The following is a 24931-nucleotide window of genomic DNA, read 5'->3' on the forward strand; positions in this document are numbered from 1 at the left end:
GTGGTGCCAAAATCCACTTGTCAATGTCCCCTGGTCTGCCCCTGGTGGGTGCGGATGAAGAAGAGTAAGCCTCGCCCTCCCCTTCAAAATTGCAGCAAATGTGTGGAGTTGTCAAAGGCATCCCCACCTGGAAATGGGTGGGGCCTAGAAGGAAGAGCCCGGCCTGCCAGACAGTGGGAAGAAATCACAGAGCACCCCACTTACCAGCGCCTGGAGAGTTCTTTAGAGCAGAGTCGGCAGCCGGCAGAGTCTACATCGTACCGCAGGCTAGAGATCTCGTGAGCAGAGCAGTCCTCTTCACGTTCACTGGAGCCGGAACATCTTGCAGAACCAGCGGCATGGCGCCAGGCAGAGGGAACCTGTCATCCAGAACCTTAATTGATAGCTCAGTGAAGACCAGAACTGGCATCTGCCCCAGAGGAACCGCTACCGCAAGCTGGGGATGAGCCAAAACTTTATCTCGCAGCCGTGGAGGGATCCGGCCCTGACGGAACGGGCACGGCCAATGCCACAGCTGCTGAGATGGTGAGTGCACCTCAACCCCTTACCCTGGAGGCATGGTCCTCGCAACAAGTCCCTGTGGTGGAGGCTGTTGTCTGTCCCTGTGTCCACGAGGGGGGTTCAGCACCTTGGCCTTGTCCCTCGGAGGTTTGTCCTGTCCCTAGGTGCCTCCCACTTTCATTTGCCTGCGGAGGAGCCCGTACTGAAAGCCCCCACCGCAGCTACTACACCATGACAGCCTGTGTGACCTCTGAAGCTGCAGAGTCACCCCAGTCCCAAAACTGGGTCTGGGATTCTGTCTCTACTGGAGCAGGACGTGACGCGTGCCACTGAAGAAAAAAATAAATTCTGTGAAACATATATCTTGTTGTGCCATTGCACTTAGGAGCATAAAGAAGGACTGTTCTGCGTCCTTCAGGGCAAAGGCAAAGCCCTCATGTTTTCTCCTCAGAGTATGGAGGAGTTGCTAGGCCAAAACTGGTCATAAGGACATTTTCTTTGTTTTTCATGTTTTTGGTTTTGGCCTAGAGGACTGCGAGCTGGGTGTTTTTATCTGGAGCCTGTGGACTCTTTTTGTTTTGTTGCACCATTGTGCCCATTCTGCTGAAAAGCAGGACTTTACTTAGGAACTGTGTTCCAGGGTACAGACGTACTATTTTCAATGGAAGTGGGAGGAACACCTCCCTTTGAGAAAGTTTATGGACTTGACTCATACTGAGTCCTGTTGCTATCTTTAATATTATCGTTTGCATACTTGTTATATTTAAATTAAAGTTTTACCATGGTTGGGGACAACCACATTAAAATGAAGGGGATGAGGAAAATCTGTTTGTAATGAATGTCTACTTATTGGTACAGTGTGTTACCACTAGTTCCTTAATGGTATTGCTGCACAGCTACATGTATTACCATTTACTGTAAAATATACTGTATAATTGATTATTTGTATCTTTGTTCTGCATGTATATCCTTTGTCCTAATGCTGTTTAATGTCTTTATGTTCATTAGATAGGGACAGTGTACTACCCCGGGTCGGCCACTAGATGGAGGGCATGTTTATGTTCATAGCTCATAGATAGTGTAGTTTTTGCAAACACATAGTTAATTGTAGGAGGGGATGCTGCCTGTTAAGCTTGAGAGAGTCTGAGGTAGAGGCAGAGGACCAGAGGCGCCCGAAGGGTCCACATGGGCAATAAGCCCAGGACTCGGCAGCAGTCGTGCAATGTTACAAGTGAGAAGCCCAGCCTTCCTCCGCACCAGCACACCACAGCAACGGGCTAGTACAGCAGAATGTGGCAACTCATTGCTTGGGCACACACCTTTAAGACCAGGGCAAAACGGTCTGGGGAACCCACAGAAGCAGTAAGTACAGATGGAGAAGCGGGGCCAGTACAGAGAGCAGTACATCAGACCAGGGCTCATCCTCAGTGGCTACTGACTTCGGCGACTAATGATTTTGTGTCTAGGGCGAAACAGACTGAGGGATGCTTGACCATAGCAGAGCTGAATAGAGAGGAAACTGGGAAACCATCAGGGACAGTCTGACCCGGGCCTGTGCAGAGTAACTGTGAACGAAGTGCAGGGAAAAAGAAGGAACCTCGCTTATGTGAAGCCTGTTGTAAATGCTGTGAAGTCTTTGGAAATGCTGTGTAATGAACCAAGTAAAGATGTCTTTGTTGAAGTTATGATGGACTGTGTCTCAGTTGATGTAAATTTTCCTGGAAACGGTCTCCCACTGCATGAGGAGGACCCTGAAGGAGCTGAATCCGGAGACAGGTATGCTGACTAGCGAGCATGATTTTTCTGTGAGGAGAGGCCGGGACACCAGAGCCCCGGTGTCCTCGGCTACGGCTACTGTCCTGAACCTGTCTTAGGCCCTGTGCACACGGTGCAGATTCTGTGCAGTTCTGCAGCAGATTTGGCCCTGTAGAACTGCAGCAGAACTGCACGTGATGTACAGTTCCATTTAAGGCTATGTAAAAACGCTGTGCACATGCTGCAGATTTTTCCGCACAGATTTGGTGCGGAATAAAAGAAGCAGCATGTCGCTTCTTTTGTGCGGTTTTGTTGCAGTTTTCCACCTGCTCCATTATAGAAATCTGCAGGTGAAAACTGCAGGGGAAATCCGCACAAAAACTGCACTAAAATTGCACGTAAAACGCAGGTCATTTTACCTGCAGATTTAGCAAAATCTGCGTGGAAAATTCCACAGCAGAATCCGCACCGTGTGCACATAGCCTTACACATGGAAAGTTGTTTATTTTTGCATCTTATGTGCAGATATTTCCTACAGAATTGCATTAGATGCAGAAAATCTGCAGGTAACATAATACATGTAAGCTGCAAATGACTGAATAGACAGAGTTTGTCAAGAATCAAAAAGGAAGCAGCTTTACTTAAAGCATGATAAAGAAAAAGAGACAAAAACTATAGCATTAAAAACATATAAAAAAAACCCCTCAATAACGCTATGAAAAGAACAAAGTATATCTTCAAACACTTTAATTAAGACATAAAAAGTGTGTACAGGGCAACGCGTTTCAGTCCTGATGCCTTCCTCAAATCAGTATACAACCACTAGATTACCCAAGAAGCATTAAAGGGAATCTGTCACCAGGTTTTTGCTGCCCCTTCTCAGAGCAGCATCATGTAGGGCAGGAACCCTGCATTTGTGCGATAAGACGAATACATGAGGTGTTGATGATGGTGATATGAATAAATTGAATGGTATGAAATCTAATAATAGTATGACTTAAGATAATTTTCATAGTTCAGGAGATCTAAGCTAAAAGACAGGTCCAATACACCATAATAATAATAATAATAAATATATGAAACATAAGGAATGACATTTTACAGTACTGTATACAAGTGTCTGGAAGTGCATTGGGGAGTGACGATGCATTTACAGCTCCTCATCCTCACCCTGTGTTTCCAACTTAGTAACATGCTCCTCTGGCTGATTAATAGGTCAGGGGCCATATACCAGAGCAAACCCTCTGTCAATCAGTCAGGGGAATGCTGCTAAGCAGGGAATACAGTGTGAGGCTGAGGAGCTGTAAGTGCATCGTCACACCCCAATGCACCTCCAGACAAGTATACAAAAGTTCAAAACGTGATTTCTCGCTGCTGGAGCATCGCTTTTGGGCTTATCTTTTAAAGGGCTACACAATTATGTTAATGGTTTTAGAAGGAGAGGGGGGAGAAGTTTCTGACAAGTTCTCCTTTAAGCCCTTTTGAGACTAGACAAGCCAACTTAAATTTCCAGCAGACATCTCACTGGTGGAGTTTACACAGTATGTTTGGGACGTTACATGGTATCCGTTCAATCGATGTTATGATGGTTTTGCTGAAATCATATTCACGTTCTAATGCAAAATTTCTGGAGACACAATGATTCAAAACAACTTTTATTGACCTTCGAGCAGTGTGTGCTCATGTGTTACCACAGTTGCTGGACAGTGCGGCCTACGTATTGAAGTGACCATGGACGACACTGCAGGAGATAGATAACATAGTGTGTACTACAACTAACAAATGTTCTGGTACATTCACGCTCATACGACTTGACCAAGGAAGGAAACTGACCTAGGTTTTGGATTTCTTTTTCCACAATGTGCTTGGGACCAATAAATTACAAAAGGGTGACCTTGTTCTTTATAATAATAATAAATTTTATTTCTATAGCGCTGACATATTCCGCAGCACTTTACATTTCAGAGGGGACTTGTACAGACAATAGACATTACAGCATAACAATAATCACATAGATCATAACAATACCAAGAGGAATGAGGACCCTGCTCACAAGCTTACAATCTATGAGGAAAAAAGGTAGACACGAAAGGTGGGTGATAAAAATTGCCCTGATTGTTTGGATCAGCCATATTGTTAAGTGTGTAACTGTTAGGAACGGCGGAACGCACTAAATAAAATAAATAATAAAGTGCGTTCGCCGCTCGGGGTCCACCGTGCCGTAGGTGTGAACACTGCTGCTAAGAAGTGACAGACGAGCAATATGGCAGAAATGCGCACGTGGGTTAAACGTCACCTAGGTGCGCAAAGCAATCAATGTTTACTCACAGAGATACCAGCAGAGGTAAGCACAAAAGGCTGAGCCTGTTAGCGTCACAGGTCTCAGGTAAATGCACACACGGTATCTGGTCACAGGTGCAGAACCCAAGGCAGAGGAACTGCGTCCGTCTAGACCTACCGTGCGTGCGGCGTCGCCACTGCGGACGCCAAAGAGAGCTGCAACTGCAGCGCGGCGTAGGACACTGCCGCTAGACAATAGTGCCGTGAGGCGTAGCACAATCGTACGCTAGTGTAGAGGCGCGGTGTGCACATTGGCCTAAGGCTTGCCACTGACTGGCGCTGACTGCTGCCAGGGCCAGACTGGGACTAAAATTCAGCCCTGGCATTTGAAGTTACACAGGCCCACTAGTCACATGGTGACTATATAATATCTTTGTCCACTTGTAGGTTACAAGAAGTGAGAGGAGATTAGCATGACTATATAACATGTAGTCACAGCTGTGCCCAGTATTTCAGCTCAGTCCTATTTATTGCTTTTAGGTACAGTACTGCGCCCAAAACCCTGTCCCCTTTTGTACGCATGGTAACAGAATTCCTGGCAGAACTGCTATCCATTGGCAACCAGACCCCCTGGTCACAGCCGCCCCTATCATACCTCCCAACTTCTGAAGAAGGGAAAGAGGGAGAAAGACAGCGGCGCGTGCAAATTTTAGGCCACGCCCCGGCCACATCCATTTCGCAACTAGTCACACCCATGTCCACACCCAACCGCACCCATTTAGCACTGCTGATCACACTGACTGGTACTGAGGGCACAGTGGCTGGCATTGTGGGCACACTGACTGGCACTAAGGAAGAGAGAAAACAGAGAGAGAGAAAAAAGAAAACAGAGAGAGAAAGAAAGGAGAGCGAGAGAGAAAGAAAGAAAGAACAGAGAAAGAAAGAAAGAAAGAAAGAAAGAGGGGAAAGAAAGAAAGAGCAGAGAGAGACAGAGAAAGAAAAGAAAGAGAAAGAAGTAAAGAAAAGAAAGAACAGAGAAAGAGAGGAAAGAAAAAGAAAGAAAGAGGGGAAAGAAAGAACAGAGAGAGAGAAAGAAAAAAGAAAGATTAGAGAGAGAAAGAGAGAACAGAGAGAGAGAAAGAAAATGAGGGAAAGACAGAACAGAGAATGAGAAAGAAAGAACAGAGAAAGAAAGAAAAAGAGAGAAAGAAATAAAGAGAGATTCACACGGCCAGCATCTCTGATTCCAAGGCGATCCTGCTGTCTGCGCTGTCGGGGGAGGACATGGTGATGGAATTGAAGCATTCCTAGTTCCGTCACAATCTCCTCATGAAATTGTCTAATTTCCGGTCAGCTTCCAGCATATCACTTCCGGTGGAACGTCATGTGTGAGTTTTAAAATGCTCCTCGGGGCTCTGCCGTGTACTCCTGTGTCTGTGGGAAAAGCCTGCTTTGTAGGCTTCGTACACACTTGGCTCCGCTCCGTACATCCCGTACACATAAGGCTCCACTCCTTACACACACGGCTCCGCTCCGTATACCCCATACACACGGCTCCGGTCCGTACACCTCGTACACGCGTGGCTCCTCTCCATACACCCCGTACACACACGGTTCCTCTCCGTACACCCCGTACACACACAGCTCCGCTCTGTACACCTTGTATACACGCGGCTCCTCTCCGTACACCTCGTACACAGCCTGCTCCGCTCCGTACACCTCGTACACACGCGGCTCCGCTCCGTACACCTCGTACACACATGGCTCCACTCCGTACACCTCATACACACACGGCTCCGCTCTGTACACTTCATACACACACAGCCCTGCTACATCTACCCTGTAAACCCCTCCTGACCCCACACATACTTACCTCATCCAGCACCATGACAACCAGCACAGCAGAGTCTGGCAGACACCAAGAGGCAGGGCTGTGCGCACAGGACCTGTGATGAGGTCACAGGAGGAGTGGAGTCAGGGGTCACATGATCAGTGGTCTGGACAAAGGCTCCTGATCATGTGACCCCCTGACTCCTCCCCTCCTGTGACCTCATCACAGGTCCTGTATACAGTGAAGAGATCAGGCAAGCGACGCTGTGAGTGGCGGCGGCGGCGAGGATGGCGTGCGTGGCGGCTTATCTCCCTGCAGTGCGCGCAGAGGGCCGGCGGCAGGAGCAACAGCCAGGCCAGTGGCCGCATCAGCTGGCAAGCGGCCAGATGAGTAGGCGCTGCCGCCCGCAGCCCACATGACAGCGGCCCAGTGGGAAAATGCCCGGTTCAGCATATTGCCAATCTGGGCCTGACTGCTACTCTAATTCCCTATCCACATGCGTAATATCAGAGGGAGGGGAATCTTAATGAGTTAGTCACCAGAATCATACATCCGTCACCATTCACACATCTAGCAAGTAAAGTCTATACTAGCGCATGGCCGAACGGCCATGTGGGCCTTTTATAGCTGTGCGCTGCCGGGACCGTCCAGATCTGAGATGGACCAATCAGATCTGGAGAAGGACCTGAGCATGTGACTCCCGACCTCCAATGGGACATCATCTCGTGAGCACGCTCAGTGGAGCGGCAGAGGAACTTAGCCTCAGGAATGGCTTGCTGCAGAGCAGCATGTGAGGCTCTGGATTCCTGTTGTGTAGCTTCAGGAATCCGACGCCTAACATTACCCCTCCTAGGGCCCCCTCCCCCCTGAGCCTTCCAATCCACCACCTTGTGCCCATCAGAGGCATAGACCTCAGACTCGGCCAAAGGCAAGTCTGATGTCCCGGCAGGTGACAAAACCGGGACACGTGGAAGGCATCAGAGGCGGCAAAATCTCCAGGTTTGAGAAGGGACACCTGAGAGACAACGGGAGCGGCAAAATCGCCAGAAACCGAAGTTGAAGTGGAACGCCGCAGAGTATCGGCAGGCGTCTTCACTCTCTGTTTAGGGGAGGTATTCCGAGCACAAGAGGCGCATGCCCAAATATATTTTTTAGTGTCCCGAACCCTGTGCGGCCACCAATAAGACCTTGCCAGGAGTTTTGTGGTCTGCATGTAGCCACAGTGACCACCCACCCTGGACGCATGTTCCCACGCGAGAATCTTCGGCCGAAGGCGAGGAGGGACAAAGGTCTTGCCCGGCGGCACAGAGGTTGGCCACTGCGGGACCCTGTTATCGTGGGGAACAGAGTGTTGACAGTGGTAACCGCAAGTGGAGCTAAGTGCCGGACGCGCCTCGAGACCGGCGCGAGACACCTCCATGGGCTCTGGCAGTGAACACTCTGGCCCGGGTGGCTCCAGAGGTTCAAAGAGGTTGGGAGCCGAAGTAACCTTCCGTCTGGATTGAGCATGCTCCAGCCCGTGCTCCGTAAAACGGAGGTCAATGCGGGTGGAAATGGCAATCAGCTCCTCCAGACTTGCAGGAACCTCTCTGGTAAATAGAGCATCCTTAACATGCGCCAATAAACCTCTCCAAAACACAGGGATGAGAGCAGAGGTAAACACAAAAGGCTGAGCCTGTTAGTGTCACAGGTCTCAGGTAAATGCACACACGGTATCTGGTCACAGGTGCAGGACCCAAGGCAGAGGAACTGCATCCGTCTAGACCTACCGTGCGTGCGGCATCGTCACTGCGGACGCCAAAGAGAGCTGCAACTGTAGCGCAGCGTAGGACACTGCCGCTAGACGATAGTGCCGTGAGGCGTAGCACAATCGGACGCTAGTGTAGAGGTGCGGTCTGCACAGTGGTCTAAGGCTTGACACTGCCTGGCGCTGACTGCTATTCTAATTCCTTATCCACATGCGTAATATCATGTGGGGAGGGGAGGGGAATCTTAATGAGTTAGTCACCAGAATCATACCTCCGTCACCATTCACACATCTAGCAAGTAAAGTCTATACTAGGGCATGGCCGAACGGCCATGCGGGCCTTTTATAGCTGTGCGCTGCCGGGACCTTCCAGATCTCTGAGATGGACCAATCAGATCTGGAGAAGGACCTGAGCACGTGCCTTCCGACCTCCAATTGGAGATCGTCTCGTGAGCATGCTCAGTGGAGCGGCAGAGGAACTTAGTCTCAGGAATGGCTTGCTGCAGAGCAGCATGTGAGGCTCTGGATTCCTGTTGTGCAGCTGCAGGAATCCAACGCCTAGCAGTAACAATACAGACACAGAGGGCTGATAAATGAATAAAGCATGTGGGAACATGATGCGGGGAACCTGGTTATGGTAAAACTTTTGACTGTGCCACACAGGGATAGTTAGGTTAATGTGTTGAGGCGGTAGGCCAATCTGAATAAATGCGTTTTCAGGGCACGCTTAAAATTGTAGGGATTGGGGACTAATCGTATTGACCTGGGAAGTGCATTCCAAAGAATTGGTGCAGCATGTGTAAAGTCTTGGAGACGGGAGTGGGAGGTTCTGATTATTGAGGATGCTAACCTCAGGTCATCAGCAGAACGGAGGGCACGGGTAGGGTGGTAAACTGAAATGAGGGAGGAGATGTAGGGTGGTGCTGAGCCATAGAGTGCTTTGTGGGTGAGGGTAATAAGTTTGTACTGCATTCTGGAGTGGATTAATATTAATTAATATTAATGGGTAGCCAGTGTAATGACTGGCACAAGGTCGAGGCATCGGTGTAACGATTGGAAAGAATATGATCCTGGCTGCAGCATTCAAGACAGACTGGAGGGGGGAGAGTTTGGTAAGAGGGAGACTGATTAGAAGGGAGTTACAATAGTCCAGACGAGAATGAATAAGAGAAACAGTAAGAGTTTTTGCGGAGTCAAAAGTAAGAAAAGGTCGAATTCTAGAAATGTTTTTGAGATGCAGATAACAAGAGCAAGCCAGTGATCGGATGTGGGGAGCAAAGGAAAGCTCGGAGTCAAATATGACCCCAAGACAGCAGGCATGTTGCTGGGGAGTAATAGTGGGACCACACACAGAAATGGCAGTGTCGGGTATAGGTACATTAGTAGCAGGAGGAAACACAAGGAGTTCAGTCTTTGACAGGTTCAGTTTCAGATATAGTGAGGACATGATGTTAGACACTGCATTTAGACAATCACTGGTGTTTTCTAAAAAGGCAGGCGTGTTGTCAGGAGAGGAAGCATATAATTGGGTGTCATCAGCATAGAGATGGTACTGGAAACCAAATCTACTGATTGTTTGACCAATAGGGGCAGTGTACAAAGAGAAGAGGAGGGGGCCTAGAACCGATCCTTGAGGAACCCCAACAGTAAGTGGAAGATCAGAGGAGGAGGAAACAGCAAAAGATACAGTAAAGGAGCGGTCAGAGAGATAGGAGGAAAACCATGAGAGAACGGTGTCCTTGATGCCGATGGAGCGGAGCATAGTGAGGAGGAGCTGATGATCCACCGTGTCGAATGCTGCAGAGAGATCCAAGAGAATTAGCATGAAAGAGTGACCATTAGATTTAACTGTTTATAGAGCATTAGAGACTTTAGTGAGGGCAGTTTATGTAATTTTGTATTTTTAGACTGATGCTCCTTTGGTATTGGGTGGCTCCGTTAGATGTGCCAATGCCGTGACAACATAGTTCAAATGAAGTTGTGGTCTGAATTATACGTGGTCAGAAAATGTATGCTGAAAAAGAGCGGTTTCACAATCACTCATTATGCATATGGTAGCTAGACACTAAGCCTGAGTATGTTTTTTGGCTGTATTAAGTACATCCGTGATGAGCTTGGAAGGATAATGTTTCTCCTGAAAGGAGTTGTGTAGCCTTGGGGCTCAAGTCTGCTATCACTTTATGTGATTTCAGACTTGTGAATGCTCACAGCGTGCAGTGTGTGTGCTGTCAGGAGTCTTCTAAGCTGATGGTGGGCGGGAGCTTGACCACAAATATGTGATTTGCATACATGTGGTCACAAGACAACTAGTCGTGCGTGGCCTCACTCAAGACAGGGGAATTGAGAGAGGCCAGACACGTCTAGTCGAATGCGGATGGAAGTATGAAAATCGCATACTTGCAGTTACGTGACAGCCAACTTCCGGCACCACAGATTCCTGACATCTTGCACTGTGTGCACTGTGAGGATTCACAAGTCTGAAATCACATATAGTGACTCTAGACCTGAGTCCTAAGTTTTTAAAATTTGCACCCTGTTCAGTAAATGTTTTCTTATTTGCTGATTTTTGCTGCACACTTTTATGTGATCAGATAGAATATTAAATAAGCAGGATGGGTAGTGGGAACTCCCTTGTTATGAGAAATAAATTGTCTGCACATGAAAAATTGGCCATCAAATTACATTTTTAGTACATGCACATTGTAGTGAGGGCAATAGAAAAGCGTGGTGGTGTGGTCATACAGGAAAGGTCAGAATACATGTCTGAGTCACTCAGATTCTTACAAACTACTTGACAAGAATCCCTGAAGACTCTAGCCATCTCTGGTTGCCAGCATCTGTTCTGCAGCTGAACGATCTCCATGCAGTTGCTGACTCGGCAATGCTATTCAAAAAAGTCATTGCAGAGTCATATGCAAGCTATATATATGTTCTAAGTCACTGGGTGCTCTGCAAGTAGCTAATACATTTCCCACATAAAGTAAAGGTAAAACTCTGGCTGCCTGCTGCCACCACTAGGGGGAGCAAAGCAACTAGTTGCATACATGGAACTCAATAATAAGTATCAGTAAGCTCCTAAACGCCCCCTAGTGTTGGCTGCAGACAGGCAGAATGTTATCTTTTAATGTTATCTTTTACCCTTATGTGTACACAGAGGATTTGGATCCCGGTAGGATATTTAATATTCATTTTCATTCATCCAGCTCATACTGTGAAGTTTTACTATAAACTTATCCTTGAAAATTTCTAAATTAAAAATAATTATAAAAATGATATAATGATATGAAGAAATGTATAACACATTAGATATTTTTTGTCTTGTCACAGTTTATCTTCTTCAGATAGATGTGTATTCCATTTATGGAGCGTAAAATTATTTGGTCTCGTTGCAATGGTTCCCTCTTAGGGTCCGGAAGTAACTCAAACTTTTGTAAGGTCAAAGCAGTGGCAACTTTCATTTCATTCATTGCAAAATTCTGTCCAATGCAGTTTCTGGGAGAGAGAATATAAAATTGTAAGGTACAGATGTATGTAATACAATGTATGATACATGAAAGCAGTGAGGAACTATGGGGGTACTAGACAACACTTGTGGGGGGGCTGGCAATGTTATGTCACAGTAATGGCTCCAATATCATCAGCAGAGGACAACCCCATTTGAAACTGGTTTTGCAGACATTCATGCCTTTTTGGGCCATGGATGCGTAGCAGAAGAGATAATTTGTACAGTCCCCCCTGAACAACAATTCATTAACATGCAAGTCTTTGGGGTTTTTTTCATTATCCAGGCTCCTATTTTTATTTAGCCTTCTCGTATTACCTTGATCCTGAAGAGAATGGCAGGAAGGCATGAGAGTGTCTTGACGCCGAATTTTCTGGAGAGAACCTCAGGGGTTCAAACACCTAAAGAGACACAGAATGAGTAATGTGAACACCAGCGCATATCACCCTTTCTGGACAAGTTAGCAACATGGAACTCTTGAATCGGACCTTTCACCAGTTTCAGTATGCTAAATGGGCCACATTATGGAATAGTGGCTGCAGAGCTGAGTAAAACACGTGCTTTATTTTTAATTCCTACACTCCATTGTGGGGATATTTTCTTGTAAAATTTAGGTTATAATGCATCTTATAGATCAACTGAGCATTAGATTTGTCACTGTGGGTGTGCACTTCTTCCCCTGCATGAGATTGACCAATCACAAGCAGGCAGTATCATGTAAGGAAGAAAAGATCACGCCCACCTCTCTCCAGTGATCTCTGCAGCTGCTGTGTAGAGATACAACAGAGCACAGTTTATCACCATATGAACAATAAGGTCCATGATCATCCATGATCTTTTTGTTACTACCAAACTCTCCTTCCTCGCCATCACCGAAACCTGGCTCACCCCTTCTGACACAGCCTCTCCTGCTGCACTTTCATATGGCGGCTTCCACCTTTCGCACACCCCCCGCCCCAGCAGCAAACATGGTGGAGGAGTTGGTTTTCTCCTGTCAGATACCTGCTCCTTCACCCCAATCCCACTGCCACCCTCTGTTACCCTCCCTTCCTTTGAGGTGCACTCTGTGCGCATCTACTCCCCCTCCAACCTCCAACTGGCTGTCATCTACCGCCCCCCAGGGCCAGCCACCACCTTCTTTGACCACTTCACCACCTGGTTACTTCATTTCCTTTCCGCGGACATCCCTACTATCATCATGGGCGACTTCAACATCCCCATTGACACTTCCCTCTCAGCTGCCACTAAACTTCTATCTCTCACTTCCTCCTTCGGCCTCACTCAATGGTCTTCTACAGCCACCCACAAAGATGGCCACACACTGGACCTCATCTTCACCCGCCTCTGCTCCCTATCTAACCTCTCTAACTCACCTCTTCCTCTCTCTGACCACAACCTGCTCACATTCTCTTCCCTCTTCACTCCATGTCTACAATCCCCACCCCACAAACTTTCACACCCTCGCAGGAATCTTAAACACCTTGACCTACACTCATTCTCTGAATCCCTCCTCCCTCTTACAGATATAAGTTCCTTACACAATGCGGATGATGCTGCCGCTCTATATAACACCACAATAGCTGTAGCTTTGGAATCCGCTGCCCCACTTACACATACCAAAACTCGCAAAATCAACAGACAGCCCTGGCACACCAGCCTGACCAAAGAGCTGAGGCGAGCTTCCAGGGCTGCTGAGCGCAGATGGAAAAGATCCCACTCCAACGAGCACTTCATCGCATTCAAACAGTCCCTCACTACTTTCAAGACCACACTCGCCACAGCTAAACAAACCTACTTCTCATCTCTCATATCCTCCCTGTCTCACAACCCTAAACAGTTATTCAACACCTTCAATTCTCTCCTCCGCCCCCCAGCACCTCCTCCCTCCCCACTCATCTCAGCTGAAGACTTTTCAAGCAGAAAATTGATAACATCAGGGACAGTTTTGGTCAACAACCCCCAGAGCCCTTCCTCCCGACTTCCCAGCCCTCCACCTTCAAAACCAACTTCTCCACCATTACAGAAGATCGACTCTCCACTCTACTCTCAAGATCACATCTCACCACCTGTGCACTCGACCCGATCCCATCCCACTTCATCCCAAACCTCACCACAGTCTTCATCCCAACCCTAACCCATCTCTTCAACCTATCACTAACAACTGGTGTTTTCCCCTCAAGCTTTAAACATGCCTCCATCACACCTATCCTCAAAAAGCCCTCTCTTGACCCATCCTCTGTATCTAGCTATCGCCCTATATCACTTCTCCCATACGCCTCCAAGCTACTGGAACAACACGTCTACCTTGAACTGTCCTCCCATCTCTCTTCTTGCTCCCTCTTCGACCGCTTACAATCTGGCTTCCGGTCACACCACTCCACTGAAACTGCCCTTACTAAGGTCACCAATGACCTCTTAACTGCCAAGAGCAAGCGACACTACTCTGTCCTCCTCCTCCTGGACCTGTCGGCTGCCTTTGACACAGTGGACCATTCCCTATTATTACAGACCCTCTCATCCCTCGGCATCACAGACTTGGCCCTCTCCTGGATCTCATCATACCTAACAGACCGGACATTCAGCGTCTCCCACTCACACACCACCTCCTCACCTCGCCCCCTATCTGTTGGAGTCCCACAAGGTTCAGTCCTAGGGCCCCTGCTGTTCTCTATTTACACCTTTGGCCTGGGACAGCTCATAGAATCTCATGGCTTTCAGTATCATCTTTATGCTGATGACACACAGATCTACATCTCTGGACCAGATATCACCTCCCTACTAACCAGAATCCCTCAATGTCTGTCCACTATTTCATCCTTCTTCTCCACTAGATATCTGAAACTCAACATGGACAAAACAGAATTCATCATCTTTCCCCCATCTCACGTGACCCCCCCTACGAACCTATCAATTACAGTAAATGACTGCCCACTCTCCCCAGTCCCACAAGCTCGCTGCCTCGGAGTAATCCTTGACGCTGATCTCTCCTTCAAACCACATATCCAAACCCTTTCCACTTCCTGCCGACTTCAACTCAAAAATATTTCACGCATCCGTTCATTCCTCACCCAAGAATCTGCAAAAACCCTAGTCCATGCCCTCATCATCTCTCGCCTTGACTACTGCAACCTCATGCTCTGCGGCCTCCCCTCAAACACTCTCGCACCCCTCCAATCTATTCTAAACTCTGCTGCCCGACTAATCCACCTGTCCCCCCGCTATTCCCCAGCTTCTCCCCTCTGTCAATCCCTTCACTGGCTCCCAATTGCCCAGAGACTCCATTACAAAACCCTAACCATGACATACAAAGCCATCCACAACTTGTCTCCTCCATACATCTGTGACCTCGTCTCCCGGTACTTTCCTGCACGCAACCTCCGATCCTCACAAGATCTCCTTCTCTACTCCCCTCTTATCTCCTCTTCCCACAATCGCATACAAGATTTCTCTCGCGCATCACCCCTACTCTGGAACTCTCTACCACAACATATCAGACTCTCACCTACCATCGAAACCTTCAAAAAGAGCCTGAAGACCCACCTCTTCCGACAAGCCTATAACCTGCAGTAACCACCGATCGACCAAACCGCTGCACGACCAGCTCTACCCTCGCCTACTGTATTATCACCCATCCCTTGAAGATTGTGAGCCCTCGCGGGCAGGGTCCTCTCTCCTCCTGTACCAGTTATGACTTGTATTGTTTAAGATTATTGTACTTGTTTTTATGTATACCCCTCCTCACATGTAAAGCGCCATGGAATAAATGGCGCTATAACAATAAATAATAATAATAATAATAATAATAATAAGGTCTGAACATGCTGGATCCTTTTTCCCTCAACATTATCTGTTGGGAAAGAATTAGAAGACCCCCAGACACATTAGACTGTCAGCCAATCCTACCTACATCGGTGGTTTCGGCCAACTTTAGCCTAATGTGTACAGGGATGTGAGCCCAGAAAAAAATTTATACTTGGTTTGCTAACATCCGGTTATGCTTTTTTTAATGAGTTCTAAGTCGGCGAAATGGATTCTAATACAAAGCAAGGGCAATTAGTGGCTTACTGCAAAGGATTGAAAGTATATTCAGAGATGAGAATTACATCCTTGGAAATTGGTGACTTTTCAGCTATTCAAACATTTAGCCCACATTCACATGTGCACTATCTGGTCAGTATTTTACATCAGTATTTGTAAGCAACAATCAGCATAGGAGCAATCAGAGGAAAAGTTTAATAGAAACACGTCACCACTTCTGGATTTATCACCCACTCCTGGTTTTGAATAACAAATACTGATGTAAAATACTGACCAAATACTGAATGCGTGAATGTGGCCTTATAGTAATAATCCAGGGAAGGCTTTTAAGGCAATGGATTCTCTTTGGGCTTACAGATGACATTGAACAAATTGTAACATATTAAGGAAAGCGTGATATTAGAAATTTTAAAGAGGCTGTTTACTACTTTTATATTGATGAGCTCTCCTTATGATAAGTCAATCAAATAATATCAGTGGAGGTCCGGCACACCCATCAATCAGTTCTTATCACCCCTGGAAGCCGGATGTATACAGTGTGGAACCGCACAGCTCTGTACCGAATGTAGTGGTCACTGCCAAGAACTTATTTCAATAGGGGCTGATCTGCAGCACCCGGCAGTGACCACTAAAAAGTGAATGTCAGTGCCGTGTTAGGCTCCATATACTACATGCAGATAACAACTGATCGGTGCAGCCAAGATCTTATATTGATGACCTATCCGAAGAATAAGTCATCAAAACAAAAGTGCTGGAAAAAAAACTTTAAGCATTTTCTTTATATAATGTTACAATAATTCCCCAGGACTGTGGGGAATTACTCACATCATGTCCAGACACAATGACCAACAACATCCCATGTAACACCTGTCCCATTATTGGGGCAGTGCCTGTGACATTTGGCTAAGGTAACGAATACTTATAAATGCCAGGTCCTGTTTAATAAAGCAGAATGGAGTTATAGGAGATGGATGGGAATATTACACATTTATAGTATTACCTCTGGATCCTCCCAGATACTGGGGCACCGGTTTATAAGATATATAGAGATGAGAACAATGGTACCTGTAGAAAGAAGACATAAAAATTCTCACATAGATAGATGATAGATAGTTGATAGATAGTTGATAGATAAATAGATAGATGATAGATTGATAGATAGTTAGATGATAGACAATAAATAGATAGATAAAAGATAGATAAAAAATAATATGTAGATAGATAATATATAAATAGATAATAGATAGATTAATAGATGTGTGGTACTAGCAGGTACGCAGGATGCAGTGTCGAGAAGCGAGACGGTTTTGTGTTTTTGGTAACAACTTTTATAGGTTTATAGGTTATCTGCAGGGATAGTCTAAGCAACCGACCAAAATAACAGGAATTGTCCTCGCAGGGACTCAATACAAGCCAACACGGAAAACTAAGAACACGACTAAGTCCGGCAAAGCCGGTCACTATAGGGCCGCGGTATGGCCGACTACGGGTCCTATATAGTGTCACTTAACCGACTCGACGTCCCTCGGCATCCCGGACGATGGCCCGGAGATAGGCCGCAGCCTCGGGCTGAAGTGAGGCGGCAGCGGCCGCTGGTGTCCGCGGGCAGTCCGCAGCCGCGGGCTAGAGGAAGGCGGCAGCGGCCGCTGGTCGATGCTGGGCAGCGGTTCTCGGACGGTCGTCTCGGCGCCATTCCACTGATGTCCAGGGGGAGTATCTCTCCTGTCTCTGGCCTCCTTCCTGGCTCCGGTGAGTCGCTCTGGCTCTCAGTCGCTCCCACGGTCTCCTGCTCCTTCTGTCTCGTTCTGCTGACTCACTGTGACTCGCGTTCCTCGCCCCTTTTATATTGGCTCCTCCCCCAGCCCACCTGTCAGTCTCCACGGTCCGTCCCTGAACTCTGTCCCCCGGAAAGAGTTTCCCCCGGAACCCAGGTGACGGTCCCCTTGGTTCCGACCCGGACACTCGGCGGGGACCCTCTCTCCCACAGATGGATAGATAGACAGATAAAATGCAGTACTTTTCCATGCAAAGATGAGTGCAAAGTCCCCAAAATTATCACTAAAATCTCTTGTATACAAAACTAGAAAAAAAAATAGAGGCAGCGTTCTAAAGTTAGATCATAAAAGAAAGGGTGCAGACTCCTTTTTTGGGAGTTTTTAAATGTAGATAAATAGAGTCACTTTTTGTCACGATGTCACCCACCTTTGGGCAGGCTCCGTCCATCAAAGAATGTGATTGGTTCTTTAAGTTGGCGAGAAACATGCGGTACAGGAGGAAAGAGACGCATGCTTTCCTTAATGCACATGGTGGTGTATGGCAGCTTTCCTAGGTCTTCCCTGGCATGCAAAATAAATAATAGAATATAACTTTCAGTCATGCAGACAGCTTTACATGATAAGGAAACGGGTTGAAAAAGATTTAGGCCATTTAGTTGGACAAAGTTTACTAAGGATTCATCATAATATGTCTTCAATTTTCAGGCAATTCCAAAAAACAAGGGTGTATGTACCATAGAGGCCGCCTAGTGGAGTGCATGGGTCATCTGGAGAAAGATGGTCCAGGTACGAGATCTGTCCAGCTTTAAGGGATGTATAGTACAAATGCCATAGGGTTATTTTACATAGAACTTGGCCTTTAAACTGTTAAATATTGGGTGGGTTTCATCAATACAGCTCATGAGAACAAGCAGAGCTGCAGTATAAAGCACAGGGAATGGTAGAGGGAAACATATAGAGAAAACGTGTGAGCCCCCTGACCTCCTCCGATATAATATATGACAGTAATCATGTACATAAGTGCTGAAAATGGGAAACACTCACCAGTCCACTGTGGTCCGATCTCCCAGGACCTCTCTGATCTCCTCCCGACATTTCTCCTGGTGCTCAGGATATTTAGCCATACAGTATAATATCCAGGAGATGCCGCTGGCTGTGGTGTCATGGCCTTCAAACATAAAAGTATCCACCTCTGCCCGCAGGTCTTCATAGGATAGACCCTGACCATTTTCATCCTGATAATAATAATACATGTTACGTATGAAGCTCAACAGGCTCCAGGCAATGATGAATTAGAGATGCTGGATCCCCGGTGACTGGAGAATGGGTTGTTCACTTGCAATAGCAAACTTTGGACCTACTATACAAACTAGGTTTTGAACTGTAGCCCAGCGGTCCAAGTCGTCAATGTCAATCTAATGAACATTATGGGGGGCACACAAGTTGCGTGAGGGAATAGGTCACATAGAGGATGTTGACCACAAGCCGGAGAGTACGGTAGACCCACACTGTGTGGTTCTTCATAGGGAGGAGGAAGATTCCCATTCCCCTTCTATCTAGGTCAGCTTCTTTTCCTCCATGACTAATGGACGATGCAGTCAATGTTAAACGGAGGGCGGTAGTAATTACCAAACCGCCAAGGGAATAACTACAATAAGTGCAAAGGTTGCAAAGTCTCTTTTGCCTATATAAAAAGACCAATGCTATTAAAGACTATGCAATAATTTGGAGTCCGATTGGAGCTTTTGCATTTGGACCCATCAGGTTCAAGTTAGACCACTGCTAACAGGACTAGTATCCTGATGAAAGGGAAACCCAAAATGCGTAGGTTTGACTTTTAAATGTGTTGTAAACGACTTTTTATCTAACAAACCCTGTTAGGTTCCTGCTTTGCTTGGTAATTACCTTCGCCCACGCATCCTCCATTGTTCATACAGGAGGAGAGGCTCACCTGGATGGAAGGGGGATAGGAATCTTCCTCCCCTCCCAGCTTGCATCTATCGCGGTCTCCGGCTGGCACTCCGGTTTTTGGTTTTTAGCTGCCTCATATTACAGCCCCTCATTAAGGATGTCTGGACCTGGTAGCAGCAGGCTGATTGAGTTTTAGCATGGTTGTTCACATTCATCATATCTAATATCCTTCCTCCAAAAGTGCTCCGTTTTAAGCCTCTTTTTCTTGTTTTTTTCTAATAAAAGCTATTATGTAGTGTGAACTGGCAAACTGTAGGGTGAGAGTACGCTAGCTGGACAGTAGAGGCTAGTTAGGAAATGTATACAGCTCAGATAAAAAATTTTCTCAAGCAGTTAGTTTGTGCAGGCAGCGGTCTGAAGGCCAGAGGTTAACCTGACAGTAAAGAGGGTTCTTGAAATTCATTACTGTAATTGCCAGCTATGCTATGCTAAGAGCTGCACTGAACTGTCAAAATAGGAAAGTATGCTGAAGGCGATGCCTCTACCGAAAAGTGGCCTGAGACACATCGAGGAGTTATGGACTGCTGTCTGATGACTACTTTGTACGGTGTAAGAGCAAAGCCCTGGCTTAAACTGTCACCCCTGGAAAAGTACAGCGAGTCTCACCCTGATCTACAGTGATTAACCATGCCAACCTGTTTACTCTTAAACCACCTTTGGTGAATTTAGCCTGGCCTGACAGTAAAATGGATGGTGTGATAGCAGCTGTGCCCTATGATGACTAGCTTTGCTTTCCCCAGAGATGGTGGACTTCATTATGGCCTGTACTGGGAGCATGCTATGACCTAAGAGAAAGAGGAGGGCCGTGGCCTAGGAGTGCGACTCCAAATTCAATTGTATCCTGCACCTATAGAGACACTGCTTCTAGATATAAGCCACTGTGGACTTCTAACTCTCTTTGCTAGTGAAAAGGTTCCGGTTGTATACCACAACCACCAAGCTCAGTGCTCCAGTATGTCTGGGTTATGACCAAGTTCAGAACTACTATACTCTTGTGTAAATGCTAAGCTCAGTTCCACTGTATTGTCCTTAAACCTTCAAGCTCTGTGCCTTAATGTTGAAATGTAAGCATAAAGCTTTACATTTTCGCTTTTATGCAACCACTGACAGCTCTGTGCTACAATAAAATGCCTAAAGAGTGGGTATTGTGTCTCTATGTGGAGAGTGACTCCTTAAACCGCAATAAGAGGCCTCTCATACAATTAAATCAAACCTCTTAGGCTATGTGCATGTGGGAGGAACGGCCCCCGTCGAGTGTGACAGACAGATGGGCTGGGGGAGGGACCAATATAAAGAAGGTGGGAAATTCCCGGGGCGATGAGTCAGCAGACCGACACAGAGAGAGCAGGAGACAGTGGGAGCGGCTGCAAGGGAGAGCGACTCACCAGTGCCAGGGAGGACGCTCACCGAGGACTCCAGAAGGACGGCACCGAGGTGACTATCCGGGACTTGTTGCCCCGCTCCAGCCGGCGGCCACTCCGGCCCCAGTCCAACCCGCGGCCGCTGCCGCTTCCCCTCAGCTCGCGACTGCGGCCTGCTCGCGGTCACCCGCGGCCGCTGCTGTCCTGCCCGCGGCTGCGGCCTGTTCCCCGCCGCCAGCAGCCGCCCTGTTCTCACGTGTGGCCACGGCAAGTACAGCACCGCCGACGGCCATCACTGTCCCGCTCCGGTCCGCAGCAGAGGCCAGGCCTCTGCTGACCGTGGATTCCCCATTGCAGCCATTAGCTGCTCAGGTGGCCTGCCCTTCGCCACCACACATCGCTGCCGCTTGCCCCAGGCCAGGGGCTGTGGCCTAACCGTCCAAGGACCCCGCCAGAGCCTGTGGGGCTCCAGTGTCATCAGCGCGCCGGAGTGCGCGAAGACTTCGTCATCGTCTCAGCAACTGGGCCCAGCAACTACTACGCCGAAAGACCACCAACCCGAACGGCGAGGGACATCTGGACGGCTAAGTTGACTTTATAATTAAGGACCCGTAGTCGGCCATATCGCAGCCCTATAGTGACCGGCTGTTGCCGAAAGTAGTCATGTTCTGTTTTGTGTGTGCCTGTATAGAGCCCTTGCAAGGGCAACCCTTGTTACCCCTGTTTTTGGTGATCAGGCCGGGACTGAGGAAAGTTCCCTCTGGCCCTATAATCGTTAATACAGACTCGTCACTGCATCCTGCGCTCCTGCGAGTACCACATGCACACGCTGCGGATTCACCTGCTGGTTTTTCCACACGGATCCACAGGTAAAACCGCATGTAAAGTGACCTGCAGTTTTCCTGCGGTTTTGCCCTGCGGTTTCACACCTCTACTATGTTAAAGGTGTGAAATCGCTGCGGAATCCGCACAAACAATTGATATGCTGCGGTTTGTAAACCGCAGCAAAACCGCACGGAAAAAAATGCAGCGTGAGCACAGCGGATTTGAAATGCCATAGGCTAACATGGTACTGTACCATTTCTGCGGAACAGCTGCATTTCCGCAGGGCCAAAAACGCTGCAGAAACGCAGCAGAATCCGCAACGTGTGCACATAGCCTCACTGTGCACGGAGGAGGGGCAAACACCCTGAAACACATTTCTACAAATAGACATTCTGATTTGACTTGTATCCCAAATCATGTGGCAAGGCTCGATAAAGGGTTATTATTATTATTATTATTATTATTATTTATTGTTATAGCGCCATTTATTCCATGGCGCTTTACATGTGAGGAGGGGTATACATAAAAACAAGTACAATAATCTTAAACAATACAAGTCATAACTGGTACAGGAGGAGAGAGGACCCTGCCCGCGAGGGCTCACAATCTTCAAGGGATGGGTGATAATACAGTAGGCGAGGGTAGAGCTGGTCGTGCAGCGGTTTGGTCGATCGGTGGTTACTGCAGGTTATAGGCTTGTCGGAAGAGGTGGGTCTTCAGGCTCTTTTTGAAGGTTTCGATGGTAGGTGAGAGTCTGATATGTTGTGGTAGAGAGTTCCAGAGTAGGGGTGATGCGCGAGAGAAATCTTGTATGCGATTGTGGGAAGAGGAGATAAGAGGGGAGTAGAGAAGGAGATCTTGTGAGGATCGGAGGTTGCGTGCAGGAAAGTACCGGGAGACGAGGTCACAGATGTATGGAGGAGACAAGTTGTGGATGGCTTTGTATGTCATGGTTAGGGTTTTGTAATGGAGTCTCTGGGCAATTGGGAGCCAGTGAAGGGATTGACAGAGGGGAGAAGCTGGGGAATAGCGGGGGGACAGGTGGATTAGTCGGGCAGCAGAGTTTAGAATAGATTGGAGGGGTGCGAGAGTGTTTGAGGGGAGGCCGCAGAGCATGAGGTTGCAGTAGTCAAGGCGAGAGATGATGAGGGCATGGACTAGGGTTTTTGCAGATTCTTGGGTGAGGAATGAACGGATGCGTGAAATATTTTTGAGTTGAAGTCGGCAGGAAGTGGAAAGGGTTTGGATATGTGGTTTGAAGGAGAGATCAGCGTCAAGGATTACTCCGAGGCAGCGAGCTTGTGGGACTGGGGAGAGTGGGCAGTCATTTACTGTAATTGATAGGTTCGTAGGGGGGGTCACGTGAGATGGGGGAAAGATGATGAATTCTGTTTTGTCCATGTTGAGTTTCAGATATCTAGTGGAGAAGAAGGATGAAATAGTGGACAGACATTGAGGGATTCTGGTTAGTAGGGAGGTGATATCTGGTCCAGAGATGTAGATCTGTGTGTCATCAGCATAAAGATGATACTGAAAGCCATGAGATTCTATGAGCTGTCCCAGGCCAAAGGTGTAAATAGAGAACAGCAGGGGCCCTAGGACTGAACCTTGTGGGACTCCGACAGATAGGGGGCGAGGTGAGGAGGTGGTGTGTGAGTGGGAGACGCTGAATGTCCGGTCTGTTAGGTATGATGAGATCCAGGAGAGGGCCAAGTCTGTGATGCCGAGGGATGAGAGGGTCTGTAATAATAGGGAATGGTCCACTGTGTCAAAGGCAGCCGACAGGTCCAGGAGGAGGAGGACAGAGTAGTGTCGCTTGCTCTTGGCAGTTAAGAGGTCATTGGTGACCTTAGTAAGGGCAGTTTCAGTGGAGTGGTGTGACCGGAAGCCAGATTGTAAGCGGTCGAAGAGGGAGCAAGAAGAGAGATGGGAGGACAGTTCAAGGTAGACGTGTTGTTCCAGTAGCTTGGAGGCGTATGGGAGAAGTGATATAGGGCGATAGCTAGATACAGAGGATGGGTCAAGAGAGGGCTTTTTGAGGATAGGTGTGATGGAGGCATGTTTAAAGCTTGAGGGGAAAACACCAGTTGTTAGTGATAGGTTGAAGAGATGGGTTAGGGTTGGGATGAAGACTGTGGTGAGGTTTGGGATGAAGTGGGATGGGATCGGGTCGAGTGCACAGGTGGTGAGATGTGATCTTGAGAGTAGAGTGGAGAGTCGATCTTCTGTAATGGTGGAGAAGTTGGTTTTGAAGGTGGAGGGCTGGGAAGTCGGGAGGAAGGGCTCTGGGGGTTGTTGACCAAAACTGTCCCTGATGTTATCAATTTTCTGCTTGAAAAATGAGGCAAAATCTTCAGCTGAGATGAGTGGGGAGGGAGGAGGTGCTGGGGGGCGGAGGAGAGAATTGAAGGTGTTGAATAACTGTTTAGGGTTGTGAGACAGGGAGGATATGAGAGATGAGAAGTAGGTTTGTTTAGCTGTGGCGAGTGTGGTCTTGAAAGTAGTGAGGGACTGTTTGAATGCGATGAAATGCTCGTTGGAGTGGGATCTTTTCCATCTGCGCTCAGCAGCCCTGGAAGCTCGCCTCAGCTCTTTGGTCAGGCTGGTGTGCCAGGGCTGTCTGTTGATTTTGCGAGTTTTGGTATGTGTAAGTGGGGCAGCGGATTCCAAAGCTACAGCTATTGTGGTGTTATATAGAGCGGCAGTGTCATCCGCATTGTGTAAGGAACTTATATCTGTAAGAGGGAGGAGGGATTCGGAGAATGAGTGTAGGTCAAGGTGTTTAAGATTCCTGCGAGGGTGTGAAAGTTTGTGGGGTGGGGATTGTAGACATGGAGTGAAGAGGGAAGAGAATGTGAGCAGGTTGTGGTCAGAGAGAGGAAGAGGTGAGTTAGAGAGGTTAGATAGGGAGCAGAGGCGGGTGAAGATGAGGTCCAGTGTGTGGCCATCTTTGTGGGTGGCTGTAGAAGACCATTGAGTGAGGCCGAAGGAGGAAGTGAGAGATAGAAGTTTAGTGGCAGCTGAGAGGGAAGTGTCAATGGGGATGTTGAAGTCGCCCATGATGATAGTAGGGATGTCCGCGGAAAGGAAATGAAGTAACCAGGTGGTGAAGTGGTCAAAGAAGGTGGTGGCTGGCCCTGGGGGGCGGTAGATGACAGCCAGTTGGAGGTTGGAGGGGGAGTAGATGCGCACAGAGTGCACCTCAAAGGAAGGGAGGGTAACAGAGGGTGGCAGTGGGATTGGGGTGAAGGAGCAGGTATCTGACAGGAGAAAACCAACTCCTCCACCATGTTTGCTGCTGGGGCGGGGGGTGTGAGAAAGGTGGAAGCCGCCATACGAAAGTGC

At 47.8% G+C, this 24931-nt stretch overlaps 1 protein-coding gene across 1 annotated transcript in view; it reads right to left on the reverse strand.

The window, feature by feature from the left end:
* Positions 1-3895: 3895 nt before the first annotated feature.
* The window catches only part of LOC141048624 (cytochrome P450 4A6-like), an 81053-nt gene continuing 60017 nt past the window's right edge, over positions 3896-24931 (reverse strand). The window contains exons 8-12 of the mRNA XM_073544397.1: positions 18474-18664; positions 17857-17990; positions 16655-16719; positions 11935-12017; positions 3896-11606 (exon numbers count right to left, since the gene is read on the reverse strand). Coding sequence (XP_073400498.1) covers positions 11417-11606; positions 11935-12017; positions 16655-16719; positions 17857-17990; positions 18474-18664 — 663 coding nt within the window. The 3' untranslated portion in view covers positions 3896-11416. The remainder of the gene's footprint in view (positions 11607-11934; positions 12018-16654; positions 16720-17856; positions 17991-18473; positions 18665-24931) is intronic.

Source organism: Dendrobates tinctorius, unplaced genomic scaffold (assembly GCF_039654945.1).
Source record: "Dendrobates tinctorius isolate UK_male_01 unplaced genomic scaffold, ASM3965494v1 ptg000138l, whole genome shotgun sequence".
Taxonomy (NCBI): domain Eukaryota; kingdom Metazoa; phylum Chordata; class Amphibia; order Anura; family Dendrobatidae; genus Dendrobates; species Dendrobates tinctorius.